We start from the raw sequence: 12907 nt of genomic DNA on the forward strand, positions 1-12907 counted from the left end.
CTAGGTGGGGAGGTCGTCATAGATGGGATAGGTCGGGAGGCGCGGCCGGGAAGGTAGCCGCTGACGCTGGGTGGGTGCCCGTCTGAAGAGGCCCTTAGAGTGGTAGAGGCTCTCTAGCGCCCTCCGGCTGTCCTGTGGACACACTCTGAGGCCAGTGCTTTTCGCGTCGGCGGCTTCTCCCACGGCGAAGTAGGGGAAGAGCTTCTCGGTGAACGTCATGTGTTTGTGGCTGTAGATGTGAGTCATGTCCTCAGAGTCATGGAAGGACACCTGTCCTCCGTCGTAGTCCAGCTGGACTCTGATCTTCTCGGGGTTCCTCTGCACTGGGATGGTGTCTCCACAGCCGTTATCGTACTCTCCTGTGGCGGGGACAAACAAAGTCAGCACGGTTTTATTTCTGCTAGATTCCCGAGGCACTACTACACCGTCTCCCTGCATTCTATGTTTACCTTGCTTACTGTAAGTCGCTCTGGATGAAGAACGGCTGATACATTGTAAATTGTGGTGGAAAAAGTATAATCAAATTTTTGACTTGAGTAAAAGTCAAAGCCACTACAAAGTTGAAATAGCCTACAATACAAGTTAAAGGCTGTGTAAGTGATTTTCTTTTGTTAAAATAAGTGTTAAAAAGCTCTATATTGTGATAGTACTCTTTGCTATAGTGTTTGTTCAGTAACAGGATCCTCCAAGTTTCTCCAGCTTTTTATTAACACATAATTTGCTAACCACGTATCCGTACGTCTTTAATTAGCCATGCGTCCGGTGCGGACCACGTATCCATACGTTTTAATCACTTTTTTATTGAATACTTTCATTCATCTTTTTACCCACCCGGACAATGAAGAACCATCGCCCTATCATTGCTACTTAGTCCTGCTCACGCGATCAGAAAAACAAAAAAAAAAAAAAAAGCCTCCCCCCTCCTGAAAACAGGACGGCGGGCCGCTTTACGTGTAGAAGCCAGGGTATCTAAAATGGACGCGCCCATGATCTAGTCAGTGTGTGAATAGAAGAATCACATTTCACCCAACACCATAACACTCGATTCCCCCCTCCCCTCCTGTTTCTCCCGAGGAGGAGGACCTTGCGAGATGGGGGGGGTCTGTCTCTCGGAAAAAACATGATAAACGCTGCCTAAACACACCAATCTGCACCATATGGAATGCCAACCGCCATAAAACCCCACGAAGAATAAGAATAATCTGCACCGGATCGGCATTGCATAACGTCTGCAACACACATGGACAGATGCATGTTTCCTTCTTCATACTACGAACTAACAAACGAACCACAGTATCGAGGGACCGCCATGACAAAAGACAGTAGCCGGGTTACAGGTCTTCCTTTGGGGGATCAATCACGGATCACCATGCAGAGTCATCATAAACGGCGATCGCTCGGACGTGTGATTGTAACGTTTTTTTATTCATTATAATTGCAGTGATAAGACCGCAATGAACGCGTCGGGGACGTCATCGACCCGGTTGTAATGTATAACGAACTAAACTTTTCTGCATCCTAAACCGTGGTGTTGTGTTCTGTGGAAGGAAGCCCTTTTTTTCCTTCCTTGGCGAGTTGTCATCTTGTCGACATGTCGACAAGATGAAGCCGGTGAAGCTTTTTTCCATCGCTCCTACGGGGGAGCGATGAAAAGTTCACCTGGGGTGTCCAGAGAGGGGCTAGCTGCATGCCCAGACATGTTTCCCTATAGCTTGCAAACCAACATCAGCTAATGACAACGCGTCTCACCGTTATACTATAGTTCTGAACCGAACGGTGGAATGGGACTTTTTATAGCCTATACGGATCAAGACTTTTGCTGCCCATGACCCCCCATGTTACTGCGATCAAGACATTGAAAGCAGATCTGTGAGATAGATTAGGCGAGGCGCTCATCATCATCATCATCCTCATCTAAGAAAGCAGAGTTATGAAGGTTTATAGTCAGACATTGACAGGCAGATACTGTATATAAATGAACACAATAAAAATGCTATACATCCTATACACCGAATTAAATCCCTGAATGTGTACTTTTACGAGGAAAACAGTACACATTGATCCCATGTCAGAAATTGGTTATTGATTGCAGCTTGCGCCCACCAGAGATAACTTCAGAGAAGACATGGACCTGAACTCCTCAAGATTCGCAAAATAAGGCCTATAGCGACACATACATACTATATACCGTATGAAACAGAAGACTCTCTGCTTTCATAAGAAAAAAATCACACCCGTGTGAACTGAGTGGTGCAAGGTCTTATATAGCCTGGTCTGACGTAATGTCAGTGACCATAGTAACCATGCTCATTTGTTTGGGTCCCACGTACAGGTACACACACGTACAGGTACACGGGTACAGACAAAGCTGGTTGTTGGAGTGGTTTGCACCACTCAAAAACTTCTACTGTAATAATAATAAAAATCACACCCCTGTGAAGTGAGTGGTGCAACTGTCCCATATTCTTTTCTCTACTTATTCAATACAGCTCGCTATATATATGGACTGAGGCAGCAAGTCATGTACACCTTTTATTTAAAGTTTGGTCTGTAAACTTCTACTGTAATAATAAAAATCACACCCATGTGAAGTGAGTGGTGCAACTCTGTCCCATATTCTGTTCTCTACTTATTCAATACAGCTCACTATATACGGACTGAGGCAGAAAGTCATGTAAAGTCATGTGCCCACATTATCAGTGGCTTTTAGTAAAAGCCACTGATAATGTGGGCACCACAGACCAAACTGTAATAAAATCACTTTCTGCCTCAGTCCGTATATAGCGAGCTGTATTGAATAAGTAGAGAACAGAATATGGGACAGTTGCACCACTCACTTCACAGGGGTGTGATTTTTATTATTACAGTTGAAGTTTACAGACCAAACTGTAAATAAAAGGTTTACATGACTTGCTGCCTCAGTCCGTATATAGCGAGCTGTATTGAATAAGTAGAGAACATAATATGGGACAGTTGCACCACTCACTTCACAGGGGTGTGATTTTTATTATTATTACAGTAGAAGTTTTCTGTTTCATACGGTATATAGTATTTATATGTCGCTAATCGCTATAGGCCTTATTTTGCGAATCTTGAGGAGTTCAGGTCCATGTCTTCTCTGAAGTTATCTCTGGTGGGTGCAAGCTGCAATCAATAACCAATTTCTGACAAACTGTACATGGGATCAATGTGTACTGTTTTCCTCGTAAAAGTACACATTCAGGGCTTTCATTCGGTGTATAGGATGTATAGCATTTTTATTGTGTTCATTTTTATATCTGCCTGTCAATGTCTCTGACTTTAAACCATCCATAACTCTGCTTGCTGTTCAAGATAACCACTTCCAGGCAAAAGCAGGTGTTGCAAAAAGGTCAATATCTCCAGAATGGAAGATGGTAAAATAAAATTGAAGTGGACAAGTTCAGCTTTCTTTTGATGTATGCGTGTGATTCTCGCTATAGGAGAACATTTTGCTGTGGGCCCCTGAAAAATGTCCTTCCTTCAATGTTAAGCCAATAGCACCAGAAGAACAGGCCTGGCTAGATTCTGTAGCAGCCAATGTGTTAAACAGACAATCTGTTTTCAGAAACTGAAACTGGGATACCAATTTTATCCAATCAGGATAGAGAACGCTGAAAAATGAAAGCCTTTGGGTCAAAAGGCCCAATTGAAAATACACCATTTTTGTGACATCATCATAACCCTAACCCCTCCCCCATTATATGATACAAGGTTCAGGTGAGAAGGTGCTAAGGTGGAAACCAGGTATACTTAATGAACTGGTGGGTGTGGCGCCTGGGCCAGATAAAAAACATAATTTTAAGACTTTCTGTAAACTTTTGAAAAACATCTTCCTCCTAGTATAATCATAGTACCTGATGATCATGTTTTAAGCGACATGGCACTCCATCTTTAAGTCCAAATATCTGAACTAACCTAAGGTGTAAATCATCATACTCACCCTCTCTCAGACTTAAACACCAGATTCCATGCTGTGGCGTGGCGTAAATCCGCTCCTTCTTGTCGACGGACGTGTTAGCGACGCCTATAGTCCAGTCAGGATGGTCTCCGACCTGCACGTCCCAGCTGTGTGTCCTTGAACTGAAGCCCTTGGAACCCAGGACGGTGCTAGAGTAGCTGTTCCTCTCTGGGTTGTCGGGAAGGTTCTGCATTGTGTCTGAACATCTCACGCCGCTCAGGTCTTCAGACAGACACAGGTGGGGGTTGGCTGTGTTGGGGTCCAGGATGACGGGAGTGAAGTGCACTGTGTCCTTCATCTTCTCCCAGACTCGGAAGCCCAGGTTGCCCACGTGTTTGGCCACGTCTATCAGCACTCCTGACACAAACGTAGGGTCTGGAGATCTGCTGCACTGGACTCTGGCGCTGGTCTGAGCTGCTTTAAAACTGCAGACGAACAACGTGTCGGGTTTCTGTAGCTCTCGTTCTACAGTGGAGATGCCTTCTGACAGAGCGGAGATCTGCTCCTCGATGAGCTTCATCTCTCTCTTGACGGTCCTCTTCTTGCCGTCGCTTTCCTCCCTCAGTGCCTTCAGTCTGAACTCCTCTTCCGCTCTCAGGAACCGCTGGATCCTTATGAACTCTGCCCTGATCTGCTTCTCTGAGGCCTCCACCTGCTTCTCTGAGTGGTCCATCACCTGCTTGTAGGTCTGTTCCACCTCCTTGAATCTGTCCCTCTTGTCCCGCAGAGCCTGGAGGTCAGAGTTCACGTGCTCCTTCAGGTCCCTCACCGCCTGTTCTACAGGAACCACCGTGTGACCGGGGTCGTGTTGGAAGTCACAGACCAGACACATGGGTCTCTGGTCGTCGTGACAGAACAGTGTAGGCACAGAGTCTGGATGTTTCTTACACATCACCAGAGACGATTCAGTCTTCTGGACGTTAGCCGGTTGCTTCAGAGGGAAGTCGATCCCCAGATCCTTGGATGAGGATCTTCTCTTACAAATGGGACAGTTCTTGGTTTTATTTTCTTTCCAGAATCTTCTCAGGCACTTAAAACAGAATGTGTGGTGACAGCCAAGAGTCACTGGATCGCGGAACTTATCGGAACACACAAAACAGTCAGGATTGGTTTGCTCTGACATTTTCCTTCGGTTGTAAAAGCTAGTATCTTTAAGTGACAAGACTCACCGATTCACCTCAACTTCACCCCAGTGAGCTGCGAGTCTCCAAAGGTTCTGTACAGAACTCTTAATGTTCAGCTGTTGTTCTCAAGAATATAAGTGTAATTCTCTCCACCGTTTGCTTCTGTATTAAAAAGTATCCTTCAGATTAAAGCCTTCGTAATTCGTAAATATTCCTTCAACGCTCTGTGAACCTGTGTTGTTGTTATCTTACTGCTCAGTTGAACAATGATAATCCAAGTCTTTATGTTCACTGGTTAATCATTAAATCACAGTATGTCACTGTAGTATCTCATAGAAGCATTATATTATGTATTATTATTGTATTATGATTCTTATATATTCATATTTACTTACATTATAGTTGTGTTGTGTATTGATTTTTGTTACCGGTTATAAAATAACGTTTCCATGAAATAAAAGCAGAAACATTAATTACAGATAGAAATAGTTATGACACCCATGGAGTAAAGTTCAAAGTGTTCCACATAGCTATAAAGTCATTAAAGGAGCACTTCACCCTTTTTCAACCTCTTCCTATAACTGGTCCTACTAATGCTCATGATTAGATGATACCATTTCTGTCGACTCACTCTCTTGGGGGGCTGTGGACAATTTGCCTACCAGTGAACATTATCTGTAGGCAGCTTTGGCCATTTCAAACAAGATTTCAACTTGTTTGGTTTTATTTTGTAATAATGCAAGAACAGCTTATTTAACAGACTGCTAACTTTCTCACAAATAAAAAGTGATGTTTTTATTAGCTTGGTTTCCTCACCAATGATTGTAAATTGAAGGGAAACATACAAACTTCAAACCTACATTTTAGCTGTAGGACGTAAGCGTAAATGAGTGTAAGAATCGTATCAACATTCTAGCTAGAGACGGAGCTCGAAACCCGATACCAGAAAACCCCTGAAAACAAGCTTATTGAGTACCCGATATCAATAAGGTTTGGGCTTATTGAGCTTGTTATCGAGCATAGCGGCCCATGACGTCATGTTTTAAACAATCAAGACAAGAGGCCATCAATAAATAAATCTAATCACCCATGCTGGCACAAACAGGTCTAATTGTCTATTGATACCTGCCAACCAGCGCTGCCCGGGAAAACAACATTACGCTTTTGAAATTACGGTTTCTTCAATATTATTTTCCAAATGTAAAAAGGTCACTTGCCTTCCGTCTGTTATAAAAGTACTGTATTTGAAGGCCCTATAGTAAAATGTAGTGCAAGTGATATTTTTTCGTTAAATAAATATGCATTTCTGTTTATAAAGAACTGAAGCTACAGGTAATTATTACAGTACTATTCATAATATAAAGCCATTTAACACTTATTGCACACATGAATGGTTGTTTTTATGTTAGGCAAAATAATTATTTTTACTTTTGTCATCTTCATTTAATTTTAGATGGTGGTCAGCCACAAACTCAGTCATTCACAACTGGCCAATAAAACAAGTACAAGCACTAAGGCCTGGTGATGGAATTGGGTGATAATCTTTAACACAATTCAACATTTAACACAATAGAGGGTATGCGCATGCATGCAGTGAGTGGAAAAGTGAGTTTAATGTCGCTTAACATCGTCTAATGCAATCAGATAGAACTTTTCTGTTTGGATGATATATGGGCTGTCAAGGCCAGAAAGCAGTGTTTTGCCACTCAGTAGGCGTTCCCACATAACCTCCGGGTATGATGATGATGATGATGATGTCACGCGCATACCCTCTATACAAAATCCAAACACTGTGCTATAGTTGATAAGTAAAGATTCATAGAATCAGGTCAAAATCAGGTTGATCAATGTTTTGGCCTGGTGATGGACATGGCCAAAACAAATAAACTATGTTTCTAAATCAGTGGTTCTCAAACTTTTTCATGTCAAGGATCACCACAATTATATGTATATGACACTATGATTTCCTGGTCATAATCAGATAAAAGGAGTGATTAACATAGTTGTGTCTGTAATCTCTGTATGGAACAGTAGCGTTACGATGGAACATCGTTACGATGGTGGCTCATTTGCAATAACTCTACAGTACTATTACTATTGAGATGTAATTCAGTCAGTAAAGTAACAGTAAGAATTAGAATGATAATAAACTAGAACAATAATGTCCTCAATGTACATACTGCTCCACAACCTGTTGCAAAGCAAACCATTATTGTTAAGTCTTTTTTTAACATTGAAATATTAGATGTCAACATGCCTGCATCATGTAGTGTAGACTCTAGATTTATCTCTAGAGATTTGGAAATCTCTATGGGTAAAATGAATGGGCTTCTTTTGAGTGGAACCACAAAATGGCAGCCACTGCTGCAATGCCCTGTTCAGTTACAGCGGTGGCTCAGGGGTAGAGTGGCTGGATGGGAACCGTGAGGTTGCCAGTTCGAACCCGGGCTCCCCCAGAGTTACTGTCGAAGTGTTCTTGAGCAGGACACTGAACCCCAAATTGCTCCCGATGTGCTAGTTTGTGCCTTGCACATGGTTTCCGCTGCCAACGGTGTATGAATGTGTGTGTGAATGGGTGAATGGGTGGGTGAATCTCTGTAAAGCGCCTTGGATAAAGGCACTATATAAATGCACCATTTACCATTTAGTTAAAGTAGGCTAATGATGTGGTTAATTATTGAAGCACGTTTTCCCTTCATAGACTTGTAGACGAGTCAAACAAGTTCTGTCTTTGAGATGCAGCGGAGTGAGCCGCTGAGCGCCGCTGAGGTAGCGGCGGCGCTACGCCTCCCCGCCTGATCTTCTCTCTGTGGTAGAGGCTCTCCAGCGCCCTCCGGCTGTCCTGTGGACACACTCTGAGGCCAGTGCTTTTAGCGTCGGCGGCTTCTCCCACGGCGAAGTAGGGGAAGAGCTTCTCGGTGAACGTCATGTGTTTGTGGCTGTAGATGTGAGTCATGTCCTCAGAGTCATGGAAGGACACCTGTCCTCCGTCGTAGTCCAGCTGGACTCTGATCTTCTCGGGGTTCCTCTGCACTGGGATGGTGTCTCCACAGCCGTTATCGTACTCTCCTGTGGCGGGGACAAACAAGTCAGCGCTGTTTTATCAGCATGCAGAGCTGGTCAATGATCAGACTTCCTAGTCTAGTCACGTGGTCTAGTGGCGAGATTTTCATGATTGGCTAATAGGAGACTAGCCCTATACGGCCAATGGGGCACTAAAGCCCCACAGCCGCTCACCTCTCCCCCAACGCACAATGACTAGAGACTGCAAAAGTGACTACAGAAAGCCCCACTAAGGTACAATATGCAAGAGAATGGAATGCAAGCTGATATAATGACTTGTTCTTTTTTGTTTTTTCTTATCTTGGATCAGTGGGTCTGCAAGGGTTAAATGTCTGTGGGGTGGGCAACAGGAAGCAAACAGCTTGAGGTATAGCCAACAAGTTGTCTTTTATATAAACCTCTGGGGTCTGGTTATTACATCCCTCCCTTGACCTTTAACCTCTGCTGCACACACACACACACACACACACACACACACACAGACACACACACACACACACACACACACACACACACACACACACACACACACACACACACACACACACACACACAGGCTGTTAACTGATAAGAGCATCGGCTGTGTGTGTGTGTGTGTGTGTGTGTGTGTGTGTGTGTGTGTGTGTGTGTGTGTGTGTGTGTGTGTGTGTGTGTGTGTGTGTGTGTGTGTGTGTGTGTGTGTGTGTGTGTGTGTGTGTGTGTGTGTGTGTGTGTGTGTGGAGGGAGAGAGTGAATTAAAAAGAAAAGGCACTAGAGAGAATCAGAAAAGATAATTAAACAAGAATAAACCATGCATAAAAGGTCTAACAGGATACTGCATGTAGTTCTGAATTGTTGGCACTATAGTAACAACAACAAACAAATGATCCATTGTGATCATTTGTATATGACACGTATATTTAGTTTAGTTTAGTTTATTTGAACATCTTCACAGAACAGATTCAAGTACATGGTTTACAACTTTACATCAGCAGAGAAAAAAGAATAAAGACCCGTGAAGGTGATCAAAAGGCACGGCCGACAGGTGAACGTTATCTCCCTGTGGTAAGTGACCATAACGTGATGGATAACGTCTGGTCACACACTGTATGCCTGCCAGGAGCCCGGAAAAGTGTGTGTGTGTGTGTGTGTGTGTGTGTGTGTGTGTGTGTGTGTGTGTGTGTGTGTGTGTGTGTGTGTGTGTGTGTGTGTGTGTGTGTGTGTGTGTGTGTGTGTGTGTGTGTGTGTGTGTGTGTGTGTGTGTGTGTGTGTGTGTGTGTGTGTGTGTGTGTGTGTGAGATATCCATCACATGATTGTCACATCCTTTATTTGATAAAATAGAAACCTTGTTACTATGACCTTGTAGATCTGCTATTTTTGACCATTAAGATTTCCTGTTACTCAACATATATCATCACATCATTTATTTAACCGCATATAATTTAGGCCGTGGGAAAAACAGCCACTTCAGTTATGACATATTGTTTGTATTTAGAATTGTAATATTTTTAAGGATGAAATTTATAGTCACGTGATCACAAAGTGACATGAAGTGTATCATCATTATCTCTCATGTACTTAGTTACGTAACACCTCTGATCATCATACTCACCGTCTCTCAGAGTTAAACACCAGATTCCATGCTGTGGCGTGGCGTAAATCCGTTCCTTCTTGTCGACGGACGTGTTAGCGACGCCTATAGTCCAGTCGGGATGGTCTCTGACCTGCACGTCCCAGCTTTGTGTCCTTGAACTGAAGCCCTTGGAACCCAGGACGGTGCTGGAGTAGCTGTTCCTCTCTGGGTTGTCGGGAAGGTTCTGCGTTGTGTCTGAACATCTCACGCCGCTCAGGTCTTCAGACAGACACAGGTGGGGGTTGGCTGTGTTGGGGTCCAGGATGACGGGAGTGAAGTGCACCGTGTCCTTCATCTTCTCCCAGATTCGGAAGCCCAGGTTGCCCACGTGTTTGGCCACATCTATCAGCACTCCTGACACAAACGTAGGGTCTGGAGATCTGCTGCACTGAACTCTGGCACTGGTCTGAGCTGCTTTGAAACTGCAGACGAACGACGTGTCGGGTTTCTGTAGCTCTCGTTCTACAGCGAAGATGCCTTCTGACAGAGCGGAGATCTGCTCCTCGATGAGCTTCATCTCTCTCTTGACGGTCCTCTTCTTGCCGTCGCTTTCCTCCCTCAGTGCCTTCAGTCTGAACTCCTCTTCCGCTCTCAGGAACCCCTGGATCCGTATAAACTCTGCCCTGATCTGCTTCTCTGTGGCCTCCACCTGCTTCTCTGAGTGGTCCATCACCTGCTTGTAGGTCTGTTCCACCGCCTTGAATCTGTCCCTCTTGTCCTGCAGAGCCTGGAGGTCAGAGTTCACGTGCTCCTTCAGGTCCCTCACCGCCTGTTCTACAGGAACCACCGTGTGACCGGGGTCGTGTTGGAAGTCACAGACCAGACACATGGGTCTCTGGTCGTCGTGACAGAACAGTGTAGGCACAGAGTCTGGATGTTTCTTACACATCACCAGAGACGATTCAGTCTTCTGGACGTTAGCCGGTTGCTTCAGAGGGAAGTCGATCCCCAGATCCTTGGATGAGGATCTTCTCTTACAAATGGGACAGTTCTTGGTTTTATTTTCTTTCCAGAATCTTCTCAGGCACTTAAAACAGAATGTGTGATGACAGCCAAGAGTCACTGGATCGCGGAACTTATCGGAACACACAAAACAGTCAGGATTGGTTTGCTCTGACATTTTCCTTCGATTGTAAAAGCTAGTATCTTTAAGTGACAAGACTCACCGATTCACCTCAACTTCAACCCAGTGAGCTGTCTCCAAAAGTTCTGTTCAGAACTCTTAATGTTCAGTGTCCTTCAGATTAAAGCCTTCGTAATTCGTAAATATTCCTTCAACGTTCTGTGAACCTGTTATCTTACTGCTCAGTTGAACAATGATAATCCAAGTCTTTATGTTCACTGGTTAATCATTAAATCACAGTATGTCACTGTAGTATCTCATAGAAGCATTATATTATGTATTATTATTGTATTATGATTCTTATATATTCATATTTACTTACATTATAGTTGTGTTGTGTATTGATTTTTGTTACCGGTTATAAAATAACGTTTCCATGAAATAAAAGCAGAAACATTAATTACAGATAGAAATAGTTATGACACCCATGGAGTAAAGTTCAAAGTGTTCCACATAGCTATAAAGTCATTAAAGGAGCACTTCACCCTTTTTCAACCTCTTCCTATAACTGGTCCTACTAATGCTCATGATTAGATGATACCATTTCTGTCGACTCACTCTCTTGGGGGGCTGTGGACAATTTGCCTACCAGTGAACATTATCTGTAGGCAGGTTTGGCCATTTCAAACAAGATTTCAACTTGGTTTTATTTTGTATTAATGCAAGAACAGCTTCTTTTAAAGACTGCTAACTTTCTCACAAATAAAAAGTGATGTTTTTATTAGCTTGGTTTCCTCACCAATGATTGTAAATGGAAGGGAAACATACAAACTTCGCTTACGTCCATTTTATCTGTAGGGCGTAAGCGTAAATGAGTGTAAGAATCGTATCAATGTTCAAACATTCTAGCTAGAGATGGAGCTCGAAACCCGATACCAGAAAACCCCTGAAAACAAGCTTATTGAGACGTCATGTTTTAAACAATCAAGACAAGAGGCGATCAATACATAAATCTAATCACCCATGCTGGCACAAACGGGTCTAATTGTCTATTGATACCTGCCAACCAGCGCTGCCCGGGAAAACAACATTACGCTTTTGAAATTACGGTGCATACATTAACCAGTTAACAGATTCTTCAATATTATTTTCCAAATGTAAAAAGGTCACTTGCCTTCCGTCTGTTCTAAAAGTACTGTATTTGAAGGCCCTAGTAAAATGTAGTGCAAGTTATATTTTTTCGTTAAATAAATATGCATTTTCTGCTTATAAAGAACTGAAGCTACAGGTAATTATTACAGTACTATTCATAATAGAAAGCCATTTAACACTTATTGCACACATGAATGGTTGTTTTTATGTAAACAATAATTATTTTTACTTTTGTCATCTTTCATTTTAGACTGTTATCAGCATGCAGAGCTGGTCAATGATCAGACTTTCTAGTCTAGTCACGTGGTCTAGTGGCGAGATTTTCATGATTGGCTAATGGGAGACTAGCCCTATACGGCCAATGGGGCACTAAAGCCACACAGCCGCTCTCCTCTCCCCCAACGCACAATGACTAGAGACTGCAAAAGTGACTACAGAAAGCCCCACTAAGGTAGCCTGGATCCAGCCCAAAGACCCCGCCCACTCTCTGAGTGGACTGAGCCTCTTGGTCTGGTGTTGCACTGTGAACCTATAATTTCTTCGGTACAAAAATGTATTATCCAATGGTGGTGGGGGTGGGTCTAACAAACAACCAATCAGTCCCGTTTTCAGCATCATCACGCAGCGCAACACACAGAGGAAGGAGGGAAAAACATCACCAATGGCTACTGGTTGAGGGAAATTCTAATCCCCTCCCCCTTGAAATCGCTCAGACAGGAGACAATGTCAGACTGAAGCTTCAAGAAAGCTACAGTCTGATAATCAGGCTACCACTAAGGTACAATATGCAATAGAATGGAATGCAAGCTGATATAATGACTCAATGACTTCAGTCATTTCGAGTTTCTTAGATCAGTGGGTCTGCAAGGGTTCAATGTCTGTGGGGTGGGCAACAGGAAGCAAACAGCTTGAG

At 43.4% G+C, this 12907-nt stretch overlaps 2 protein-coding genes across 2 annotated transcripts; both read right to left on the reverse strand.

Moving 5' to 3' along the window:
• Nucleotides 1-5102, reverse strand: LOC306927354 (E3 ubiquitin-protein ligase TRIM35-like; the record flags this gene model as incomplete). Its single annotated transcript, XM_079507065.1, has 2 exons — nt 1-359; nt 3962-5102. 2 exons carry the CDS (start codon nt 5100-5102, stop codon nt 1-3), a joined length of 1500 nt encoding a protein of 499 aa, XP_079363191.1.
• A 2696-nt stretch (nt 5103-7798) lies between these two features.
• Nucleotides 7799-10899, reverse strand: LOC306927355 (E3 ubiquitin-protein ligase TRIM35-like; the record flags this gene model as incomplete). Its single annotated transcript, XM_079507066.1, has 2 exons — nt 7799-8172; nt 9759-10899. The coding sequence occupies 2 exons, from the start codon at nt 10897-10899 to the stop codon at nt 7799-7801; spliced, it is 1515 nt and encodes a 504-aa protein (XP_079363192.1).
• Between the last annotated feature and the right edge of the window lie 2008 nt (nt 10900-12907).

The sequence above is a fragment of the Electrona antarctica genome (genome assembly GCF_951216825.1).
Source record: "Electrona antarctica genome assembly, chromosome: 7".
NCBI classification, from domain to species: Eukaryota; Metazoa; Chordata; class Actinopteri; order Myctophiformes; family Myctophidae; genus Electrona; species Electrona antarctica.